The 25,280-nt window shown below is 39.8% G+C and overlaps 1 protein-coding gene across 1 annotated transcript in view; it reads right to left on the minus strand.

Annotated features, from left to right (window-relative positions):
• Nucleotides 1-6,714: 6,714 nt before the first annotated feature.
• Nucleotides 6,715-25,280, minus strand: part of BUB1B (BUB1 mitotic checkpoint serine/threonine kinase B) — a 61,862-nt gene continuing 43,296 nt past the window's right edge. The window contains exons 15-23 of the mRNA XM_023189401.1: nucleotides 22,178-22,452; nucleotides 19,509-19,642; nucleotides 18,472-18,612; nucleotides 18,037-18,137; nucleotides 15,488-15,637; nucleotides 14,662-14,804; nucleotides 10,229-10,400; nucleotides 9,335-9,441; nucleotides 6,715-7,274 (exon numbers count right to left, since the gene is read on the minus strand). Of these exons, the coding sequence (XP_023045169.1) occupies nucleotides 7,079-7,274; nucleotides 9,335-9,441; nucleotides 10,229-10,400; nucleotides 14,662-14,804; nucleotides 15,488-15,637; nucleotides 18,037-18,137; nucleotides 18,472-18,612; nucleotides 19,509-19,642; nucleotides 22,178-22,452 (1,419 nt within the window). The 3' untranslated portion in view covers nucleotides 6,715-7,078. The remainder of the gene's footprint in view (nucleotides 7,275-9,334; nucleotides 9,442-10,228; nucleotides 10,401-14,661; nucleotides 14,805-15,487; nucleotides 15,638-18,036; nucleotides 18,138-18,471; nucleotides 18,613-19,508; nucleotides 19,643-22,177; nucleotides 22,453-25,280) is intronic.

Genomic DNA, 25,280 nt, shown 5'->3' on the forward strand with positions numbered 1-25,280 from the left:
CTCACTGCACACCCATTCACCCTTAGCTATCATTTCCTTGAATGAGAAAATATCATTGAAGATTCATGCGTGTCATCTTTTTAAACTGATCATTTTGTTCCAGGGTTATCAGATTTCTCAATTTTGTTTTAAAATGCAAAAGGAAACAAGTAAGGGCCAGGGTAGTGGCTCATGCCTGTAGTCCCAGCATTTTGGGAGGCCAAGGTGGGTGAACTGCTTGAGCTCAGGAGTTCAAGACCAGCCTGGGCAACATGGTGAAACCCCAATTCTTGGTGGGAGAGTGCAGGGTATGGGGAGCCAGCTAGGCTTTAAAATGCCAAAAAAAAAAAAAAAAAGTTTTAAAAAAGAAAACAAATAAAATGCATATCTATCTTTTTGTCCACAGATTTTAATTGGTATTTGTTTTCATGAAATGCCATCCTCACTTTAATTTCAAGACTGATGCAATTTAATAGGAAATACAGTACACATTTTGGTGGAATATACTTGTGAAAATAACATCTAACTTAAAAAGGTGTAAACAGGACGGTGAAGTATATTGCAATGTAAGGTCAGCAGTCAATTATTACATGTTAAAGAAACATGTATAAACTGGCATACTAAAAATGAAAGTGAGATTACACTTTCAGCTACACCTAGAGCCTCATTCAGATATTTTTCCCTCTCACCAAGGCTCCAATGTAACTACTTTCTGAACTTGTAGCTCCTCCTTTCCAATATTTTAATTCACTACTTATTTTTAAGAACTATGTGCTCATTTCTGGGAGTATATAAAATTAATAGACACATAGTCCCCTGCTCACAAGGGGCTTAAAAACTAGCAGTTTGGCGGGACAGCCACAGTTTCCTGTGGAAAGCCTAACATGAATTTACAGGACAACACTGCTCATAAGCCGAAGGTTGGTCACACAAGCCTCTAAGGAGCAAGATTATCGGAAGTAATATGCTTTGAGGGAACAAAGCACATGTCTACAGAAGTGTAGCCTAAGTTCATCACTGTTTGTTCTTTTCTTAAACATACGTCACTTTGTGAAAACTCAAGTTTTTATATGAAAGCCATAAAAAATGTATTTTGTGTTGAAAATAGTTGGATTTTATATAATTTTATACTTTCTTCACAGACACAGGAAGTTGTAATAGTAGGAAGATGGTAATTTTACAAAGCATATCTCTAATAGAACATTATAAAACATTTAAACATGAATTTTCATATACTAAAAAGCTCAGATATATTATCTTCAATGATTTAAAATTATTTTTACTCTCATTTGAATTCCATATCAACCTTGCTTTCATGTTTAGATAATAAAGCTTTCCAATGTCAAAGGTTTTTTAAAAAAATGAACATTTAACAAGGCTTATTTTTTATAACATAGAGGAGGGAAAAGATGACGAAAACACGGCCTATAATTTCTTAGCCTAGATTAACCCAGTACATTTTTTTAAAAAGTGATTCATGTATGTGGTCCGAAAATTCAAAATGCTTATAAATGTACAAATTGAAAAGTAAGAGCCTTCATTCTTTCCTCTCTCCACTCCCATACACTCTCCCCACGAAAGGCAATCACCTTTTCCCCACAGCTTTTTTCCCTACGTAGGCTGAAAATGTCTGCCTAGCTCAGGTTCTGCCATCTACAAGGGCTCATGGCAAATTGAAAGGGCGTTCCCTGCCAATGGCGAGGCACCCTGAAGCCTGCAGAGATGGTGTGCCAGTGCCTCTGCACTAGTGCCAGGACTACCTTCCTGGGGTCTGTCACGTGGATTATCCCTCTGGGGACTGTCGAGTGTTGGAAGCGGACAGGACAAGTGTTAGAAACAGTGCTTTCTCTGAGCTCCTGTGTCAATGCTTTTGTGAGATAAATTCTCAGAAAAATTTCTCAGCTAAAGGGAATACTGAAGTGAATTTTGCCAAATCAACTTCTAATAATGTACCAATTTGCATCCCAATTAATAATATATGAGTGCCTGTTTCTTATCATCCTTACAAATGCAATTTTCAGCCATTTAGAGTGAATGACAATTTCTCATATTTTGCATTTTATTTAGTTAGGAATGAACATCTCATGTATATGAGCCATTAAAATGTTTTAGTGGATTGTTCATGTCCTTTGCCAGTTTCTTTTGGTTTTCAATTTTTTATTTTTAAGAGTTTTTTGTACTTTAGGTAAAACAGTTTTATTCGTTCAGGTACTGTTCTAGACTGTGCAGTCAAACAGGAAACAAAGAAAATCCCTGCCCTTAAGGAGTTCAAATTCTAGTAGAAAGATAAAGAAAAAAAAGTGTATGTATACACGCACACACACAACACAGACACACGCACGAGGCGGTGACAGGTGCTATAGAAAAAAAATAAAGGAGGGTAAAAAGGGATAGAAAGTGATAGCAGTGTATGTGGGATGGGATGCTATTCTGTATAGGGTACAGAATGGTCAGGGACAGCCTCTCTGACAGAGTGGAGATTTGAGAAGACACCTACCTGAAAGGAAGAAAGGGAGTAATTTACCTGAAGATCAAGGAAAAAACTTTCAGGCAGAAATGTTTTTTCTGCCAAAAAACATCTGGCCTTTAAAGCCAAAAGGCTTTAAAGAGAGGGAGAGGGAAATTAGTTGGCACATTTGAGAAGCAGCAAGGAGGCTGACTACAGCAGTGTGTGTGAGGAAGAGGGGAGTCGGGGAGGAGGTCAGAGAAAGAGTGGGGTCAGATAGGGTAGGGTCTTAAAGGCCATGGTAAAGTCTTTGGAGGGTTCTGATTTGGCTGGAGGTGGGTACGAACAATAGAGATGAGTCATGAGACCAGATGAAAGTCGATGCAAGCCTGGACAACACAGCGAGACTTTGTCTCTACTAAAGATTAAAAAAATTAGCAAGGTGTGGTGGTGTGCACCGACACTCCCAGCTACTTGGGAGGCTCAAAATCAGGAGATTGATTTCACCACTGCATTGCAGCCTGAGCGACAGAGCAAGATCCCTGGGTCAAGGCAAAAAAAAGATGTAAATATTTGTTGCCAGTAAATGTTCCTAGTTTGAATTTATGGTGTTTTAATTTTTTTGGAGGGGAGGATAGGTGGCCATGCTATATTTAATTTTTTTTATCAACTATAGTAATAGCAATCTTCTTGTTTATATCTTGCTTTTATGTCACACAGGCAAAAGACTGCAAAACCATCTATTACATTGAATTTTGATTAAAATTTCTGATTTCTCCAAAATTATTTTAGGGATAAGCAGTGAAACAGGCAAGATCAATGCATAAGACTGCACAGTGTATTTGCTGCACAAAGGTACCAGGCTGAGGGCATAAGTGGGGACTGAAATTCAGTCAAGCTATGGTGCATTGGGAGGTACTGAATCCACGAGAGGAAGGGGCCTTTTCTAATTTGCACAAAGGTGCTATATGAACTAGTAGTGGCACTGGGGATAGAGTTCAAGCTTTACTCCATTGTGGGTTTCCTTTCTTTCTTTCTTTTTTTTGAGACAGTTTCACTCTTGTTGCCTAGGCTGGAGTACAATGGCATGATATTGGCTAACTGCAACCTCCACCTCCTGGGTTCAAGCAATTCTCCTGCCTCAGCCTCTCAAGTAGCTGGGATTATAGGCACGCGACACCACACATGGCTAATTTTGTATTTTTAGTAGAGATGGGGTTCCACCATGTTGGCCAGGCTGGTCACCAACTCCTGACCTCAGGTGATCCGCCCGCCTCGGCCTCCCAAAGTGTTGGGATTACAGGTGTGAGCCACCACACTCAGCCTAATCCACAGTTTTAACACCAGTTATTAAATAATCTTTTCACATACTGACTTAAAATGCCATCTTTGTCCTATTAAATATTCATAGCTTCTTATGTCTCTGGTAGAACCAAGGACCCCGTTAAGGTAGAAGTTTGCCATATTACAAAAAAAAATTTTTTTTTTTTGAGACAGAGTCTCGCTCAGTCGCCCAGGCTGGAGTGCAGTGGGGCGATCTCGGCTCACTGCAAGCCCCGCCTCCTGGGTTCATGCCATTCTCCTGCCTCAGCCTCCCAAGTAGCTGGGACTACAGGTGCCCGCCACCACGCCCAGGTAATTTTTTGCATTTTTAGTAGAGACGGGGTTTCACCGTGTTAGCCAGGATGGTCTCAATCTCCTGACCTCGTGATCCGCCTGCCTTGGCCTCCCAAAGTGCTGGGATTACAGGCTTGAGCCACCGCACCCGGCCACAAAAAAAATTTTTTTAAATGCATTTTCCTCACTAGGGAAACCTTAATTTTAGGAGCCAAATTAGAAGCTAATTTTGGCACATTAGAAAGAACTGGTGCAGTTGGAAGACTTTCTCATTTTCAGATGCAACAGAAAAGCACTTCTTTGCTGTCTTTGCTTAAAGGCTTCAGCTTAAAGACACCAATGAGTTATTTCAAACAACCTTGTGCTAACCTTCTCAAAGGCTTTCTTATCTACCTTGAGATAGTAAGCTCAACCAATAGTCTGAAATGCTACTGCTCCAGGAAAATCTTTTTATTTCCAGGTTCAGGTTTGGCATCAGTTAGAGCACTATTGGTGGGTGTACAAACACTGTGTGAATGGTGAGATGCTATATGTTACGTGGTCTCTTTTCAAACAAAAGTAAAACGCCTGCCTTTTCAGCTGTCCCTCACTACCTAACCAGGTCCATCACTACACTATTACTGCCTTAGTGAGACAAGAAATAAGAACCATCTGAAACTTCTGCCAAAAAGGAAATGCTTCCTTCTTCCAAGACAAATAAGCATAAAATACAAGGGAAATGGAAAGGATCTCAGTTTGTGGTTTTATGCTTAGGCAAACAGAAAACCTAAGACATTGTAAGTCCTAATTGGTCAGGTGCCTTTTCTCCTCTCTACAAAGAAGGGCTAGGGTTGGAGGAGATTGGAATGCAAGGAGGGTTGGCAAAACAGATGCAAGTTCTCTAACAAAGTAGCTTCCTCAGATTCTCCTCCCTTTCCTCACAGCCTACTTTCAGAAACAAAGCTTTACTTACACAGCACCCTGCTGTCAAGGTTGCTAAAGAATTCACTAGATAGTAGCTAAGCCTATATTAAGAATAAATCTAAATTTACTGTCCAGTCTCAAAGTAATAACTTCATGTGTCAACACAGTGAACTGAGAAATGAGGAGAGCAGAGAGGAGAGGGGCTTGATTATGTAAAAGATACAGATATATCATTTTACATCATCAGTATGGGAAGCAAATGTGAGAATGTTTGGAGAGCTGTATTTTGGTTAAGAGCAAATATTTCTAAGTTGATTATCTTTCGGATCCAAGTCATATTGCAATGCTTCAACTATATATGCTTAAATATTTTTAGTTGAGACATACATAGGATTTTTTGCTTTCCAGCAATCTTAGAGCAGTAACAGTGACAATTAAAGTAAAAAAAAAATAAGGCACTAGCATGGAGGAACATTAGATAATTTTCATATTTAGATACGAAATTATTAGATAATTTTCTTTCCTTTTTTTGTTAGAGGCAGGGTCTTGTTCTGTCGCCCAGAGCAAGAGTGCAATGGCGCAATCATACTCACTAAACCTTGAACTCCCAGGCTCAAGCAATCTTTTCACCTCAGTTTCCCAAGTAGCTAGGAATACAGGCATGTGCGACCGCATCCAACTAATTTATATTTATTTTTATTTTTTGTAGAGATGGGGCTCACTTTGTCACCCAGGCAGCTCTCAAACTCCTGGCCTCATGTGAATCTCCCTCCTTGGCCTCCCAAAGTGCTAGGATTACAGGCATGAGTCACGGTGCCCAGCTGATAGTTGGATAATTTTCATTGCCTTTTTCTACCAATTTTCTTCCCTATCCCTGAGGCCAGGTGTAATTCATGCTTCCTTTTGGGAGTCCAGTACTTTATCTAGGCCTATTCTCTTCCAAACTATTTCATACTTCAAAGTTATCATTTTATTCTGACCTCCTGCTTCGTCAAATCTTTCAAACAAAATTTCCTTTTATTCTTTCACTGACCCTTGCCCTCTCCAAGTCATTCTGCATGTAATAGAATGGTGATTTTTCCATTTCTGAAAGGTTGCTAAACCCTGTTTAACACATTTGCTTTTATTTTCTAACAGTCAGATTCCTAATCAAGAGACCCAGTAGCAGCGCCACTAGATCATATAAATAGACCAAGGGGCTTGGTGGATAAAAGTGAAAGCATTAGGGCTGGGCATGGTGGCTCACGTCTCTAATCTCAGCACTTTGGGAGGCCGAGGTGGGCAGATCACTTGAGCCCGGGAGTTCGAGACCAGCCTGGGCAATGTGGTGAAACCCCATCTCTACAAAAGTACAAAAAATTAGCCAGATGTGGTGGTGTGAGCCTGTGCTCCCAACTACTTGGAAGGCTGAGGTAGGAAAATTGCCAGAGTCTGGAAAGGCAAGGTGATAGCCTGGGCAACAGAGGACACCCTGTCTCCAAAAAAGTGAAAACATTAAAACATAAGCCACATATACAATCATGCCACTTGAAATTGAAGGAAATTTGGTCTTATGCATATCATCTTACCTACTTTTCAGTCTAGACCACTTATTTGAAGGTCAGATCCACCTAAAGAAGTAGTTGGCTATTCTGTCTCATCACAACCCTATTGCAACAATTCTAAGTCTAGGATATATAAATTTCCATGGCAAAATAGACCCTCTCTGCAAAATTAAGCCATTTGTTATTTTAGTTTGCAAAAACTACATGACATGTTAGAAGCACAAATTTAACAGATACTATTTTATTATTTACAAAATACATGGTGATCGTAAGAGAACGTTTTACAAATTACAAATGAAAAAAGTACAGGGAAAAGTAGAGACAAATGGGTTAAATAACAAGGTAACCATTTGTAATGAGCCTGTTTAGAATAAAATAGTTCTTCTTAAAAGTTAGACAAGGCCGTGAGTAAGCATATCACTGTGTAAAAAATGTCAGTTACTTGGAAATATACCTCTACCAAAAAGCAGAAAAGCAATGGTAGTGCATCTAAATGTGTCCTAAATTAAATTACAGCATATACAGTTTCAGTGTTCCACAATACAACCATTGCTCTGAGGCAGGAATCTGTGAGACTTGACTGCTTAGCTCACTGAAAGAGCAAAGCCCCAGGACTAGTTAACTTCCCTACCTTCCATAAGGCTTTGTTCAGGTGACTTTGGAATGTAGTGTCAAAAACCCCATTCATTTCTGCTGCAAGCTCCCTCAGAACAGACACTGTGGCCTCATCATTGGCATTCAGAATCCGCACAAAGAATTTATTCCACAATTCACCATCTTTTAGCCTAAAAATACATAAAACCATTTCCATCAAGATTAGGCATATGAAAATTATAATTCCTTTTAGTTTAACTCAGTGGTACATTTATGCCACTCAGTGGTACCAAAATGGTGTAAGGGAATACCTAGAACTCTAGGGTTAGAGATCATTCAAATAGTCCTTTGAAAGCCCAGGGAAGAACTACAAAAAAGGGCTACCATAGTGGGAAAAGCCAAGATACAATGCACATAAAGGGAAAGAAGTTCTCTCATCTAAATCTATAAATTTCCTCTGTGTACTAAGGCATAGCACTTTTCTTCTACAAATAGAAGAAAAAGGAATTTTATTTTTTCCAATTTTCCTAGAGTCTAGGTCATCAAAAAGGCTACAGCTCCTTTCTCCCACCCAAGTAGTGGATCATCTTTACAATTCTCTGAGAATTGTAAGCTTGACTAAAGTAACTACTGCTTAATATGTTTGTACCTTTGCTTATTATTATTTTCTTTTGATCAGAGAAACTTCCCTTATTAGATAAGGCAGGGCTGTTAGGAAACCCCAACTGACCCTACTTGTTTCTGCTCGTGTTAGCCAGACCTGTCTGGACCATAGCCAAGTGGACATGCCTATATCCATCTTATATGTCTTACATTGTATTTCACGCCTATTTTAAAAAGTACATGTAAGAGATAACACTGGCCAAATTCTGAATTAAATAAAGAGAAAACTACAATTCAATTATTCAAAGAGGAAAATAGAGAAGGGGCATTAAATCTTCAACACGGATTTTTTTTTTTTAACCAAAGAATATAACAGTAGGTGACAGACTAGCAAACTTATGCTGGGAACTTATTTGCTAAGCTAAGCTAAAATGGAACATAGATAATTAAGTTGTTTGTTTTTGTTTTTTTTTTTAGACAGAGATCTCACTCTGTTGACCAGGCTGGAGTGCAGTGGCACGATCTCAGCTCACTGCAACCTCTGCCTCCCGGGTTCTCAGGGTCAAGTGATTCTTGTGCCTGAGCTTCCCAAGTAGCTAAGATTACAGGGATGGGCCACCACACCCAGCTAATTTTCTTGTATTTTGAGTAGAGACGGGGTTTCACCATGTTGCCCAGGCTGCTCTCAAACTCCTGACCTCAGGTGATCTGCCTCAGCCTCCCAAAGTGCTGGAATTACAGGTGTGAGCCACCATGCTCGGCTGACTTAATAATTATGAGCAGGCTTGAGGGTACTAAGGTTCTGAGACCAAGCAGCGCTTATTAAGAGACCATTTACTTCTTCACCAGGAGATTCAGTTATCTGGTTTGGTTCTATCCACTTATTAAATAAATAATAGCCTAAAATTAGCATATAGTTTAGAAATGTAAGTCTTTTCAAGAGATGCTTATTAACTTTTGGTAATAATCGTTATTAAAAAGGAATTTAGGCCAGGCACAGTGGCTCACATCTGTAATCCTAGCACTTTGGGAGGCTGAAGCGGGTGGATCACGAGGTCAGGAGTTCGAGACCATCCTGGCCAACATGATGAAACCCCATCTCTACTAAAAATACAAAAATTAGCCAGGCATGGTGGCGCACGCCTGTAATCCCAGCTACACAGGAGGCTGAGGCAGGAGAATCGCTTGAACCTGGGAGGCAGAGGTTGCAGTGAGCTGAGATTGTGCCACTGCACTCCAGCCTGGGCGACACAGCGAGACTCTACCTCAATAAATAAATAAATAAATAAATAAATAAATAAATAGGAATTAAAGGCTAACACCAATTGGTTAGAAAATTATTCTCATGAAATGTTTATTTTCACATATCTAAACAGGGAAGCTTCCATACTATAGCTGTAGTCTGGAAGATACAGCTACATTCAGAATGAGGTCCTGAAGTCTGAATAGTTTTGAATCTTATTTTTAATGAGCAGTTCCTTTATCCTGCACTAGACGCTCTGCTGATGCTCTAATGAAAACTCGCTGAAACTACTGGAATCATGGCATTTGGATTAAAAAAACTAAGGCTGCCAAAGCAGAGATAGCACCCAAGAGAAACAGAAAATTACAGGGATGGGCAGAGACCCTGAAATTCATCAATACTTACTCAGAAATATTTTGGCTAAGTTTCCAGAAGGACCCATCCCAGAAGACCTGTAGGTGTTCCTTGAACAATAGTAAATGTGCTAAATCTGCTATACCAAACAGGTCTACCTGAAATCACAAAAAGCACCATCAGCTAAAATAATTCTCTGCCTCTACCATGGCAGCTTATTTCGGTAGGAAGTTGAAAGGTATTACAGTGCTTAACTAAGTTTATTTTATGACATACATTTTAGTAGACTGTTCCTCACCCTTACAGTAAAGGGAGAAGCTCTCCAAAGAAATGATCAATAGAGCCAACTCTAGGAGTTCTCCTTAAGAACAAAAGATGAAATATTTGGACTATCACATTCAAATCTGTAGACCTACTGAGTTTGCATGAACTCCAACTGTGATCTAAATGGGGTCCACATGATTAGTTCAGGTTTGTGCTACATATTCAATCAGCAAATGTCTTATGTCTAAAGCTAAGTTAGAAGGAATTTCTGCATGTAACGCCACCATACAAAAGACTTACGTTTGTGCTAATGTTCGTTTTATATACATTACTTCATTTACTCCTCACAACAATTCTGATAAACACACAGCAGAGACTGTTATCCCTTTTTTACAGAGAAGATCACAGAAAATGACTTATAAAAGATTACATGGGTGGTAGGCAGTAGCAATGGCCCTGGCACTTGGTGACCGTTAGTCATGTGTTTGCACGTGTATGTGTATATTCTTCAATGCTGTAACACAAAAATGTTACATTTTACTTGACTTGGTGATATTTGAAAACTAGGTCATCTATTCTGGGAGAGTCAATATCAGTAAACACTAGCTTTTATAGCTTATCTAGATAATAAAGAGATTAAGAAACCCTCTCCATATTTGCTCAGGCTTGTTTTACACTTACCTGGTAGGGAGAAGAACAATTAGCCAGGATCTTTTGTCCTTCCAGGATCTGTACAGTCCGAAAGCCGCTGAGGGTAAAAACATCTAGCTGTACCCTAAGGTCAACACTGTAGGAAAAGTCCACTATCTTCAAAGCTTGATTGTTCTCATCACAATCATAGGGATCGTGGATTCTGAGTCCAGATTTAAGAGAAGGAGATAATAAAAATAGGCCATGAAAGAAGCTGCATAGCTGGTCTTTAAAAAAAAAAAAAGTACCTTGAGTACATCTTAGCTATGCCGACAACTCCCTCCAGTGGTTAATTTTGAAAATGCACCTGTAAGACTCACAGTAGTGGCAGTGTCCACCCAATGAGGAAGGAATGTTACCAGTTTGGTGACACAAAGTATATTTCAATCACCATGCATGGCCACCATTAAACATTTATCAAGCTTCCATATTATATAAAGTAAGTATGGAAGCAGAGCACAGGCTTCTTCCCTGTACTGTACACATTAACACATACAATTGCAATGATTTATACACTGACAGGAATTATGATGGAGGAAATCAAAATTTTATAGGTGTCATAGCCTTTCTTGTTTACTATTCCAGATAGGCTTTCCAGGTATTGTTCAGATTCTTCCTTCCAGAGTTTAATGGAAAACAATGCAAGTCTGTTTTATAAAGTCCTACCTATATTGTAAAACACCATATTTTATCTTGCTCTTATTCTTAATTCCAGTTCTTATTTACTTAAAAAAACCTTTATAATACTAATTAATTATCAATTAATTTTGTTTTCCTTGGGTTTACTTATCCTAATAACGCTATTCTCCATGGAGACATAGGAACTGTTTATAAATGAAATGAGTGGGTTTTCATGTGTTCCTTTTGTCTCTGTTTTTCTCAATTAGTTCCCTCAAACTCCTGATATTGGTGCAATATTCCTAAATACAGGCTTTAACTACTCCAATTACGTACCTCCACAGCACAGAATGATCTATGTATTTTACTTTAAAATTGACAATTGCTCCCATTTTCCCTTGGCACAAGATCCAACCTTTTTTGGCCACCATTAAACTATACTATAATTAAAAAAAAAATATATATATATATATAGTTACAATCATAGGGACTGTGGATTCTGATATATAAAAAAATATATGTGTGTTTTATATATATATATAACATGTGTGTGCATGTGTGTGTTTTGTTTGGTTTCTTAGACAAGCTCTCACTCTGTCACTGAGGCTGGAGTACAGTGGTGCGATCTCAGCTCACTGCAGTCTCTGCCTCCTGGGTTCAAGCGATCCTCCCATCTCAGCCTTCTAAGTAGCTGGGACTACAGGTGTGTGCCACCACGCCTGGCTAATTTCTTAATTTTTTTGTAGAGATGAGGTCTCATTATATTGCCCAGGCTGGTCTTGAACGCCTAGGCTCAAGTGAGCCTCTGCCTTGGTCTCCCAAGGTGCTGGCATTACAGATGTGAGACACCATGCCCAGTGTAATTGTAAAATATTTATATAAATTTGGAGGCATAGGAAAAAAATGTTTCATAGATTAATAAAAAGAAGCATGCACGAAGGTGTCCTAGTCCTCTAATCAGCTACTAACTCACTATTACTTTGGGTAGGATATTCCATTTTTTTGGATCTCATTTTCCTCACAAAAAATATGTAGAAACTAAAGTAAGCAATTAACTAAGCAATTTCAAAAGGTTCTTTCTGGCTTTTATTTTTGTAGAGATGGGGTCTTGCTATGTTGACCAGGCTGGTCTTGAACCCCTGGCCTCAAGAGATCCTCCTGCCTTTGCCTCCCAAAGTGCTGGTACTGCAGATGTGAACCACCACATCCAGCCCTTTCTGGCTTTTGTTGTTTTGTTTTGAGATGGAGTCTTGCTCTGTCGCCCAGGCTGGAGGGCAGTGGTGCGATCTCGGCTCACTGCAAGCTCCATCTCCTGGGTTCACGCCATTCCCCTGCCTCAGCCTCCTGAGTAGCTGGGACTATAGGCACCTGCCACCAGGCCTGGCTAACGTTTTGTATTTTTAGTAGAGACGGGGTTTCACCTTGTTAGCCAGGATGTCTCGATCTCCTGACCTCATGATCTGCCCGCCTCAGCCTCCCAAAGTGCTGGGATTACAGGCGTGAGCCACCACTCCCGGCCTCTGGCTTTTTTTTTTGAGACGGAGTTTTGCTCTTGTTGCCCAAGCTGGAGTGCAATGGTACGATCTCGGCTCACTGCAATCTCTGCCTCCTGGGTTCAAGCAATTCTCCTGCCTCAGCCTCCCAAGTAGCTGGGATTACAGGTATGCACCACCACATCTGGCTAATTTTGTATTTTTAGTAGAGATGGGGTTTCTCCATGTTGTTCAGGCTGGTCTGACCTCAGGTGATCTGCCTGCCTCGGCCTCCAAAAGTGCTGGGATTACAGGCATGAGCCACTGTGCTCGGCCCCTTTCTAGCTTTAAATTCCTTATGAATCTAGGTGAAATTTCTGATTAAATTTGATAAGCAGTGATAAAGTAAAAAGCAATGCCTCTTTAATACTATGTACTTTCCTAGAGCCTCTGGTGGCTGAGAGAAGGGTTATCATACTCCATAGACCACAAATGCCTAATTCTAAAAGGCTTAGAAAATACCTCTGCTTCCAATTTCCATAGCCCTGGGAATTTCAGCACTGTCATTTTAATGTTGTTAAGTAGACTGAAAATATACCAGGGGTTCTCATATTTGGAAATTTTGGGGGATTTTTGGTGGTCACAACGGCTTAGGGGATTGTTACCTGCACTTAATTGGGTGGGTGGGGGGAATAGGAATATAAAACATCCTGCATTGCTTGGAACATACCTGCACAAAGAATTGTCTCATCCAAAATACTATGGTGCCCTGGATGAGAAATGCTGCTACATTATGTCTGGGAAAGACTTTGACTCTGCTATCTCAGTGGAGAAGGTGGGATTCTCTAGTTCTTTTGGTTACAATCACAGGAACACATTGAGGGTTGTTTTAATTTCCATGTTAACTATAATTTAGAGTCTAATTCAATCTCTTCTTATAGCTTAAGTAGTCAGAAGAAATGTAAAGAATAAGTCCAGCTATTAGTATATACCAGTGGTCTCAGAAACAAAGTTAACACCTCACCCAAGACATGTGGTTGGGCAAAGCATCTTTAAACCAGGTTGCTTTTACTCAAATACTATAACACCAATGATCACTAAAAGAACGTAGTAGCCCCCTAGTCCTTTTCACAAAGCAAAAATGTTGAACTGTTTTGCCTAATTAATGCCTGAATGTGATCTATATTTTCTCAGTTCTTAGTATTCATTTATTATTTCCTGCTCTGTGCTCACCCCTTGAACCTGATGGACACACTGGGTTTAATTTGAACACTAAGCCCCACTCCTTGGCATAGTTTGTATTTGAACTCTGGTTTTACCCACTTCTCTTGGCTAACATGTCAGTTAGGCCTGACTTAAGCTTTGGTCTATGAAACTGAGCAGTGCCTTGATTTTGCTGGCATCCTCGCTAGATTGGCACGGGTCCCACTCAAAGAATGACTAAACAATCCACTTTATATTCCTCAAAATATTCATATTTTGGCCGGGCGCGGTGGCTCAAGCCTGTAATCCCAGCACTTTGGGAGGCCGAGACGGGCGGATCACGAGGTCAGGAGATCGAGACCAGCCTGGCTAACATGGTGAAACCCCGTCTCTACTAAAAAAAAATACAAAAAACTAGCTGGGCGAGGTAGCGGGCGCCTGTAGTCCCAGGCAGGAGAATGGCATAAACCCGGGAGGTGGAGCTTCCAGTGAGCTGAGATCCGGCCACTGCACTCCAGCCTGGGCCACAGAGCGAGACTCCGTCTCAAAAAAAAAAAAAAAAAATTCATATTTTATATCTTGTCTTGATGTACATCATCACAATACTGATTATTTTATCTGATTTAGTCTATTTCCTCAATGTGTTTATTTCTTTGAATTATTCTAAACTATTCTCAATGATTTTTTACTTTTAGGTAAATATTCTCTTAACATAATGTGTTCCTCCATATGGCATTTATCAAAATGCTTCAATAACTGGCAACTTGGCCGGATGCAGTGGCTCACGCCTATAATCCCAGCACTTCGGGAGGCTGAGGTGGGCAGATCACTTGAGGTCAGGAGTTTGAGACCAGCCTGGGCAACATGGCAAAACCTCATCTCTACCGAAAAATACAAAAACTTAGCCACGCGTGGTGGTGCCCGCCTGTGGTCCCAGCTACTAGCAAGGTTAAGATGGGAGAATCGTTTGAACCTGGGAGGCGGAGGCTGCAGTGAGCCGAGATCATGCCACTGTACTCCAACCTAGGTGACAGAGTGAGACCCTCGCCTCAAAAAAGAAAAAAAAAAAAGTGGCAACTATCCATGTTTTAAGAGAAAGCTGATAGAATTATAACAATGAAAAGGACCAACCTGTTTCTGAGAATCAGACTCCTTGGACTCAAGTCACCATGGACTATTTCTGCTTTGTGTAGCTTCTCCACTATTGTCAAAAGGTTATAAATAATCAACACTGCTATTTCATGGGTAATATATTCACTGTGTTGGAGAAGATCCTGGAAATTGAAGGACAGAAAACTCACTATTTCTCAAGTTTGGCAGATTGTAGTTATACTCAATACCTTGGTAACTGATGGTTTGTAGTCTTCCTTGTTCTCTACTGGAACACAGGCACCTCTGTAGACTGAGTCTATGTCCCAGTTTTAATAATACTGCAATCTCCCATAAGATTGTTTGTAAGGATTTAATGACATAATGATGAATGGCATCAAGAGTGAGCTTGGCCCAAAATAGGTACTTAATAAATGTTTTAAAATATCCTCATTCCAACCGTTTTTGAGAATTTATATTATCATCAAAATCTGTAGCAAACCTTCTTAAGAAGAAACCAAAGAGTAAAATGACATATTGTGTCTGGGTTTAAAAAATTATCCAGTGGGGGTAGCATAGCTAAAAGAAGAGTGGCCATGAGCTAAGATTATCATAAATCACTAGTTCATGGGAGTTCATTGTACAATTCTACTTTTATTTATGCTTGACAACTGACCAAAAAAGTTAAAAAAAAAAACCAAAGAGATCTTTGGTCAAAATAACTTGAGAAAATGATCAGTGCTTTTAACTTATAATTGAATTGGTCTATTTCTAGAAGATTGATAGATTTTGTACTAAATTCCTATGAGAAATGGAGCACAAATCTCTCTACTTGAGGACTTTAAATTATGTTTTTAGTATTACAAACCTGAAGGGTGAAGCAGTTTATATATTGGTGCCAAACAATACAGCCATCTTGATATTGATAACAGCTGCACAAATGATCAAAGGCCTCATTTAAACGTTCCTTTAACTTGAGGGTGATATAAAAGTCCCATGGGACAGGTTGAGAAGCTACCTGTAAGATATTTTATTTTAAAAATTAAATTCAATTAAGTATATGGTTATGGCTGACAGGTTGAAACACATTCCTTCCAGCCCTTCTGATAGAGAAATAATAAAGAGTTATTTTTAAAAGCATAAATCTACTATAAAAGACACAATAGCAATAAATTCTGGAAAGAGAATAAGCTGGAAAGAGAAGAGGAGGTAACAATCCAGTTAGAATAAAAACTGATTTTGGCAGAGGAGAAAGCTGAGCTACATTTACACTACAAGGCTATTTCCCTATAGTATATAACTGCCAGCACCAATTACCCATGGAAGTGAGGCTGAGGGTGGAGCTAAGACAGGAGTGATTGAATCCCATTTAAGAGGAAGGTAGGCCTAGTGCAGTGGCTCATGCCTGTAATCCCAGCACTCTGGGTGGCCGAGGCATGTGGATCACCTGACATCAGGAGTTCAAGACCAGCCTGACCAACATGATGAAACCCTGTCTCTACTAAAAATACAAAAATTAGCTGGGTTTTTGGTGGCGGGTGCCTGTAATCCCAGCTACGCGGGAGGCCGAGGCAGGAGAATTGCTTGACCCTGGGAGGCAGAGGCTGCAGTGAGTCAAGATCGTGCCATTGCACTCCAGTCTGGGTGACAAGAGCAAGTCCGTCTCAAAAAAAAAGGAAGGTAGACCCCAGCTTCCCTCCTCTGCTCCCATAGCCCAGCCCAACAACTACCTCTCCCCTATTCTCGAAGACCAGAAGTTTATTACCTAGTGAGTATAAAACAGAAGGGCTCTGGACTACAGAGCACTAGGCACCACTGAGGGGCGTAGAAATAACATGGAAAACAGGGAAAAGTGTATATATCGGATGTTATATATGCAGCGGTTAAGATGTTAAGATGTACCTCCCTGCCCTTCCATGCTTCAGACCAATTTCCTTACTCAGCTTTCAGAAAGCTAGAAGCCAGGCTTATATGCTCCAGGCAGAAAATCAGAAGTCTTCTCTGAGGGAGAAGACTTCTCTGATCAGCTCAAGAGAAAAGATCTAAATATTGGAGGGTTTTCCAATAAAATGGCCAAGCTAGATCATCCTACGTTGAGGTCCACAGCTGTCAAGGTCTTTCCATATACATAACTACTTTCAATTAGCTTTCAGTGTCCCATACTTAAATATGAATAGAGAGTCAGAGACTTGAAGAAAGCCTGTAGTGTGAAAGAGATCAAAACAGACAAAAAAAAAAAAAAAAAAAAAAAACCAAGAAGAAACAGATGACAAAGGGAGAAAAAAATGTTAAAGTATCATTAGTATCTTCAGAAAGATAAGGAATATTCTCTTTGAAATAAAGAATAGAATGCTACAAAGAAAATTCTGAGAATAAAAAAAGAGCTCTTGAAAATTAAATATAGAAATAAAAACCTAGTAAAAAGACCAAAAATATTAAGCTGATAAAATACACAGAAAGTAAAAAGAAAAAGAGAAAACATAGGAGAAAAAAAGTTAAATTTTTAGAGGTTCTGTCCAAAAGATGCCATATGCACCTCTAATAAAAGGAATTAGAGAATAAGAGAACAGAGGAAACTGAGGGGAAAAAATAATTTTTCCAATGAAGAAAATTTCTCAGATCTGAGGGAATTGACAGATTGAAATGGCCATTGAGTATCTAACACATAAGTGACAACAAACTTATGAAAAGGCATGTAATTGTGACATTTCAGAATAGTGGGGACAAGAATAAGATCCTATAAGGATCCAGAAAGAGGGAAAAATAACTTTACAAAGCTTTGAGACTCAGAATGGCAAAAAAATTCAAAAGCAAAGTTAGATGCCTGTAATCCAGTTCTTTGGGAGGTCAAGGTGGGAGGATTGATTGAGTCATGAATTCAAGACCAGCCTAGGCAACACAGGGAGGCCCTCGTCTCTACAAAAAATAATTAGCTGGGAGTGGTGGCGTGCATCTACAGTCCCAGCTATTCCAGAGGCTGAGGTGGGAGGATTGCTTGAGCTCAAGAGGTTGAGGCTGCAGTGAGCTGTGATCATGCCACTGCACTCCAGCCTGGATGACAGAGAGAGACCCTGTACTTAAAAAAAAAAAAAAAAAAGAAAAGAAAAGGATAAAAAGAAACTAGGTATCCAGTATAAGCAAAAGGTAATGTGAATACCTAGGATGATAATAAATGGAAATTCCAAGGTGACTGTGGGTGGTGATTGTGTCAAAGTTAATGTATAACTTGTCCAGATTGGAGCAGGCCAGAAACTATCAGCAGAGATTTCCTCAAAAAAATGAAACTGAAAGGATACTTAATATATTTGGACATATTGAGAGAGATTATTAGAAAGATGTGATGGTACCATGAGGACAGTTATTGCTTCAATCCATATTATTTACAAAGTAACTGAAATTACAAAGAATCAGTCCCACCTTTATTATGGTTAATTCTGCAGAGTTTCTTGGTGCCACCCAGAATAACTTGTAATCTTCACATATTAGGTATTCTCGTTTAATGCAGTAATCCTCATTACCTGTTGATAAAGTTTGATTCCATTTAAAAATCACTGTGAACATATACAGCCCTCTAGCTTTTACCTCCTGGTTTAAGGAACAGAGGCACTGGTATATTTGCCAGTTAGTAGTATCTAGAATACTTTTAAAAATAATTTGTTAAAAATTGTAAGAGAAGAAGACATAATTCCTATTATTAAGACATGAAGTTACTGATGTGTCATCCTCTATATTGCTTTTTTAAAAACTACAGTCTAGGAATATTTACACTGCTCAAGCATCAAGCTTAAGTACAAATAATCACTTATTTGTATACTGTCATACACCAGAGGACATGCGTTCAATGGTACTTACCTAATTCAATTTCCTTCTCAATTTCCAACTTAGGCATTGGTCTGTCTTCTATACACAACTCTGCAGAGGCACTTAACTCTGGTAGGGACTTCAGTAGCTGTCTGCGATACTGTGAACACCATGGTGACTGAGTAGGGTTTTCTGCCAGTGGGAGGGAAAGGTGAAAATATATCACCAAAAAAAGAACCTAATGCTTAAACTGGACATTATAACAGAGTAGAAGAAAAAAAAAATCAAGGTTACACAGTCAGCACTGTTAATTTAACTACACTCACCTGTCTCAGGTGTTTATGAAACTGTGTTCACTTCGTACTAATCTATTCTAGAAATTTCACAATTTATGGCAACTTCTCTTTTTTGAGACGGAGTCTCGCTCTGTCGCCCAGGCTGGAGTGCAGTGGCGCCATCTCGGCTCACTGCAAGCTCCGCCTCCCCGGTTCACGCCATTCTCATGCCTCAGCCTCCCAAGTGGCTGGGACTACAGGCGCCCGCCACCATGCCCGACTAATTTTTTGTATTTTTAGTAGAAACGGGGTTTCACTGTGTTAGCCAGGATGGTCTTGATCTCCTGACCTCGTGATCCACCCGCCTCGGCCTCCAAAGTGCTGGGATTACAGGCGTGAGCCACCGCACCTGGTGGGCAACTTCTTTAAGAAAAACACCTAGGCTGGGCATGTGGCTCACACCTATAATCCCAGAGAGTGGGAGGCCGAGGCGGGAGGATCCTTTGAGGCCAGGAGTTTGAGACCACCCTGGGCAACACGGTGAAACCCCACCTCTACAAAAAATACAAAAATTTGCTGCGCATGGTGGTGGTGCAGTTGTGGTCCCAGCTACTCGGGAGGCTGAGGTAGGAGGATCACCTGAGCCCAGTAAGTTTGAGGCTGCAGTGAGCTATGATTGTGCCACTGCACTCCATCCTGGGTGACAGAGTGAGACCCTGTCTCAAAAAAGAAGGAAAGAAAAACATACAGCTCAGTTTGCTGAGATAAACAAGTGTTCGCTAGGCATGGATATAGTGGTATGTATGATCCTACCTGAAGTCTCATTAGTAAGTTCTAGTTTCTCAGGAATCTGAAGACATTTGATGGAGGAGGTGCTTGCAACCGAGGCAGAAGAACCAGAGAAGCCAGAGGAGTGTGTGGCTTCACGACTGTCTTCAATAATTGGGCTAAAAGAATCACAAATAAGTTAATTCTTAAAGGAATAATATATATTGGCGGCCGGGCGCAGTGGCTCACGCCTGTAATCCCAGCACTATGGAAGGCCGAGGTGGGTGGATCATGAGGTCAGGAGATCGAGATCATCTTGGCTAACACGGTGAAACCCCATCTCTACTAAAAATACAAAAAATTAGCCGGGCGTGGTGGCAGGTGCCTGTAGTCCCAGCTACTATGAAGGCTGAGGCAGGAGAAAGTGAACCCGGGAGGCAGAGCTTGCAGTGAGCCGAGATGGCGCCACCGCACTCCAGCCTGGGCGACAGAGTGAGACGCCGTCTCGGAAAAAAAAAAAAAAAAAGGAATAATATATATCAACTTTGTTATAATTTCATAAATTTTTAATGTATAACTTTTTTTTTTTTGAGATAGAGTTTTGCTCTTGTCACCCAGGTTGGAGTGCAACTGCACGATCTTGGCTCACTGCAACCTCTGCCTCCCAGGTTCAAGTGATTCTGTCTCAGCCTCCTGAGGAGCTGGGATTACAGGCACCTGCCACCACGCCCAGCTAATTTTTGTATTTTTAGTAGAGACAGGGTTTCACCATGTTAGTCAGGCTGGTCTTGAACTCTTGCCTTCATGTGATCCACCTGTCTCATCCTCCTAAAGTGCTGGGATTTTAGGCGTGAGCCACTGCACCTAGCCTTAATATATAAATTTTATAATTTTATGTTATACTTTTATTTTTTAATACAATTTAATAAAATTTAGGTTTAAATAATTTATAATTTGCTATCAATTTATTTGATAGTCTCATTTTTTTTTTTTTAACTTTTCATTTTATTTTTGAGACAGGATCTTACTCTGTCACCCAAGCTGGAGTGGAGTGGTGTGATCATGACTCACTGCAGCCTTGATTTCCTGGGCTCAAGTGATCCTCCCACCTTAGCCTCCCAAGTAGCTAAAAGGTTGTAGAACAAAAAAGCTAATTTCTGGGACTACTTGGGAGGCTGAGGTGGGAGAATCACTTAAGCCCAGGAAATGATAGCTGAGTGAGTGCTACCATGCCTAGCTGATTTTTTTTATTTTTATTAGACACAAGGCGTCACTTTGTTCCCCAGACTGGTCTTAAACTCCTGGCCTCAAGGGATCCTCCCACCTTAGCCTCCCAAAGTGCTGGGATTACAGGCAAGAGCCAATGCACTCAGCAATAATCTCATTTTTCAAGTCCATTATTGCCCCAAATCAGAATCTAGGTAACCTCCTCTAAATCTGGTGAACAAGCCATGTCCAGCATATATTTCTGGATTTACGCTTTATTTACCTATAGTAAATAAAGATATTACCTATAGTAAATATCTACTCTATATTCCATAATATTGAGAAACACTGACTAACATTGACACTTTCTTCCTCTTTATCCTTTCTCTGGACTTTTTTTTCTTCAATAAGGAAAGATTAGGCAAAGAAAAGAGAAACCCAAATCATGCAGTGTGAATACATCCTAGCAAATGTGCTTAAAAGCTTATAGGGAAAAAGTTTAAAAAAAAATGTTTTTTTGAGTAGAGCTCAAAAAAAATTTTTTTTTTTAGTTGACCAGGCTGGTCTTCAACTCCTGGCCTCAAGTTATCTGTCCCACTCAGTCTCCCAAAGTGCTGGGATTACAGAGGTGAGCCACTGCATCTGGTCTCTCAAAATGTAGCTTTAAAAGCAAAAATTGGCAAATTAAAAAGTATTCCTAAAACTGGAATTAGTTTAAATTAGCTGATCTAAAACAAGGCTCAGACCCTGGCTGTAAGCCATTCCCTCATATGTATTCCATAGTTCATTTTCACCTCTCTATCAAAAGATACTTTTTAAAAAAACACATCTCTAGTTGCCTATTTAAAATTCACATAAGCTGGCCGGGCGCAGAGGCTCACTCCTGTAATCCCAGTACTTTGAGAGGCTGAGGCGGGTGGATCACCTGACATCAGGAGTTTGAGACTAGCCTGGCCAACATGGTGAAACCCTGTCTCTACTAAAAATATAAAAATAAGCCAGTCATGGTGGTGCGCGCCTGCAGTCCCAGCTACTTGGGAGGCTGAGGCAGGAGAATCGCTTGAACCCAGGAGGCGGAGGTTGCAGTGAGCTAAGATAGCACCATTGCACTCCAGCCTGGGGGACAGAGACCCTGTTTCAGTAAATAAATAAATAAATAAAATTAACAAAAGCTATCTTACCACTATTTTAAACTCAATATTAAAGAAAAACTAAATGCCTCCTTTTTGTCAATCATGTACACTTTGCAAAGTTTCCTCAGTGGTACAATACTCCTCTCGGACCACTTAGTTTCTTCACCATCAAAGTTTACTTTTAACCCTCACATCCAAATCAATCACTAAATCCCATTGACACTTTATCTGGGGCAGCCCTACTCTCATGTAAAGCACTTAGCACAGTACCTGGCAGTTAGTAAGAACTTGATAACTGATTACTATAACTGACAAGCACACACAGAATAAGAGAGTAAACAATTTGGTTTGTAAAACCTGTAAATTCCCAATCACCTCAGCTTCTTGATGCTGAGAGTCTGACTGTAGATAGTGCCACAAGCTGCCTGCTGGTCCTCAGAGGTCTTTACATCTAGATCCTCTTCCTGTAACAGTCTCTCAGGATCAGAAGGGAGATCCTTCAAGGACATTATCTCATGAAAAGGAGTGGATACAAAACGAGCTGCTCTGGCGAAGTCACAAGTGTCTTCTGGGTTAGGACAAATTGTTACATTTCTGAAGCCTGTGATAATGGCATCCTCACTCAAGGGTTCAATTCCTGTAAAGTCATCCTGAAATGAAAACCATATAAAGTTTAGCTAAAATATTTCAATACATGAAGAACTTTTTTACTGAGAGAGACACGTTAGCTCAGTGACATAGGATATAGAAATAGCATATCAGAATATCTAGGCAAAGATAAAAAGGTTTTTATATCATGAACACAGTAAACTATACTTCATCCAAAAAATGTACCAGGAAGATTCTCCATATAAAGAAAAATATTGGGCAATGTTTCGTTCCTCAACAAATTTCACCTATGAACTAAAGCACAAATACTATCTTTCTTCTGGCTTTCGCTTAGTAAATATTCTAATAATCTGCTATCCTCCTAGTTTTTAGGTCTTCTTCCTCTATGCTACATACCTAATTTTTATTTCTTTCTTAAAGATAACTCATGTATGTCTGGTAGGATATATGCATAGCATATTTTATGCATTTAAAAAGGAGTTTTAAAACCAGTGAAAATGTAGCATTCATGATACTGTGTGTTGCTCTTTCTCATGCTTTTTGTATTTTTTCCTTCCTATGCTATTTAAAATTCTTTAAAAACATAATGGCCACACTGTGGGTCTATAAGAAATTAACCAACGTTCAGGTTATTCTGATTTTACTAGTTTAAAACTACTTTAAATGTACATAAATCTTTAGAAACACTTTAATTTTCTTAGGATTAATTCCTAAAAGTAGAATTATCAGGTCAAAAGGTTATAAACACTAAAGTTTATATATATTACTTAGCTGTCCTCAGAGAGATTACACCATTTTACATATTTACCTGTAGTATACAAATAGTGCCTATTTGATTTAACCCATATGGATACTAGAGATTAATTTTCTAGATCATTACCAATTTGACATATACTTTGAATTTCTGACTGAGTAACTAAAGGTGGGCGGTACATCTGGAAGAAACAAAGTATAGTTAAATAAAAATAATAGGCCAGGTGCAGTGGCTGTAATCCCAGCACTTTGGGAGGCTGAGGTGGGTGGATCACCTGAGGTCAGGCGCTCGAGACCAGCCTGGCCAACATGGCAAAACCCTGTCCCTACTAAAAATACAAAAATTAGCTGGGCATGGTGGCAGGCACCTGTAATCCCAGCTACTCGGGAGGCTGAGGCAGGAGAATTGCTTGAACCCAGGGGACAGAGGCTGCAGTGAGCTGAGATCATGCCACTTCACTCCAGCCTGAGTGAAAGAGTGAAACTCAATCTCAAAAAAAAAAAAGATTTGGCCAGGTGCGTTGGCTCACACCTGTAATCCCAACACTCTGGGAGGCAGGCTGAGGCGGGAGGATCACTTGAGCCCAGGAGTTTGAGACCAGCTTGGGCAACATGGTGAAACCGTGTCTCTCCAAAAAATAAAAAATTAGCCAGGCATGGTGGCTCACACCTGTAGTCCCACCTAATTGGGAGGCTAAGTGGGAGGAATGCTTGAGTCCAGGAGGTAGAGGCTGCAGTGAGCTGAGATCACGCCACTATACTCCAGCCTGGATGACAGACAGCCTATCTAAAAAAGAAAAAGAAAGAAAGTAAAAAAAAATATATATATATATATATATGTATTTATATATATGATTAAAGTAAAATAGATGTTTATAATCTATACATTTTATGCAAATACTACTTATAGCCCTAGTAGCTTAGACATTTTAGGTACCTAGTAACAAAATTCAAGTAAAAGATTGGTTAAAAAAAAAAGGTAGATGAAGTTGGACTCCTTTAACAAATAAGCGTATCCTTGAACAGCTGAATCTAGAACCACTGCATCCAAATCTAGCCTGTTAATCATGTTCTCTGGTGGTATACTCCAGAACACAGTATGTAATCAATTACTCTTACATTACTGTCTTTGCATAGCCGTCAGTAGACTAACTGTATCAGAATTATCTGAGAATTCCAGTATTCTGGAATTCTAATTCCAGAATACTTTCATCACTCCAAAAAGAAATCCCATACCCATTAGCAGTCACTCTCCACCACCCTCTCCCTAATCCCCTGGAAAACTTCAAACCATACCTTTGCCTATTCTGGATATTTCATGAAAATGAGATCATATAATATGTGGTCTTTGTATCTGGTTTCATTCACTTGACAAAATATTTTCAAGATTCACCTATGTTGTGACATGTATTAGTACTTCATTCCTTTTTATAGCCAAATAATATTTCATGGTATGGATATACAACATTTTGTTTATCCATTCATCAGTTGATGGACATTTGGGGTTGTTTCCACTATCATGAGTAATACAGCTATGAACATTTGTGTAACTTTTTGTGTCAACATGTGTTTTCTTTTTTTTTTTTTTTTTTTTTTGAGACGGAGTCTCCCTCTGTCGCCCAGGCTGGAGTGCAGTGGCCGGATCTCAGCTCACTGCAAGCTCCGCCTCCCGGGTTTACGCCATTCTCCTGCCTCAGCCTCCCGAGTAGCTGTGACTACAGGCGCCCGCCACCACGCCCGGCTAGTTTTTTGTATTTTTTAATAGAGATGGCATTTCACTGTGTTAGCCAGGATGGTCTCGATCTCCTGACCTCGTGATCCGCCCGTCTCGGCCTCCCAAATTCTGAGTATATACCTAGGCACAGAACTGCGGGATCATATGGTAACTGTGTTTAACATTTTAAAGAGCCGCCAAACTGTTTTCCAAAGTGGCTACACCATTTTACATTCCCACTAGTAACGTATGTTCTAATTTCTCCACAACTTTGCCAACACTTGTTATTGTGCATAATTTTTTATTATAGCTATCCTAGTGGATATAAAGTAGTATCTCACTGTGGTTTTGATTTGCATTTCCCTGTTGAGTAATAATGCTGAGCATCTTTTCATGTGCTTA

This window comes from Piliocolobus tephrosceles, chromosome 6, assembly GCF_002776525.5.
Source record: "Piliocolobus tephrosceles isolate RC106 chromosome 6, ASM277652v3, whole genome shotgun sequence".
In the NCBI taxonomy this organism is placed as follows: Eukaryota; Metazoa; Chordata; class Mammalia; order Primates; family Cercopithecidae; genus Piliocolobus; species Piliocolobus tephrosceles.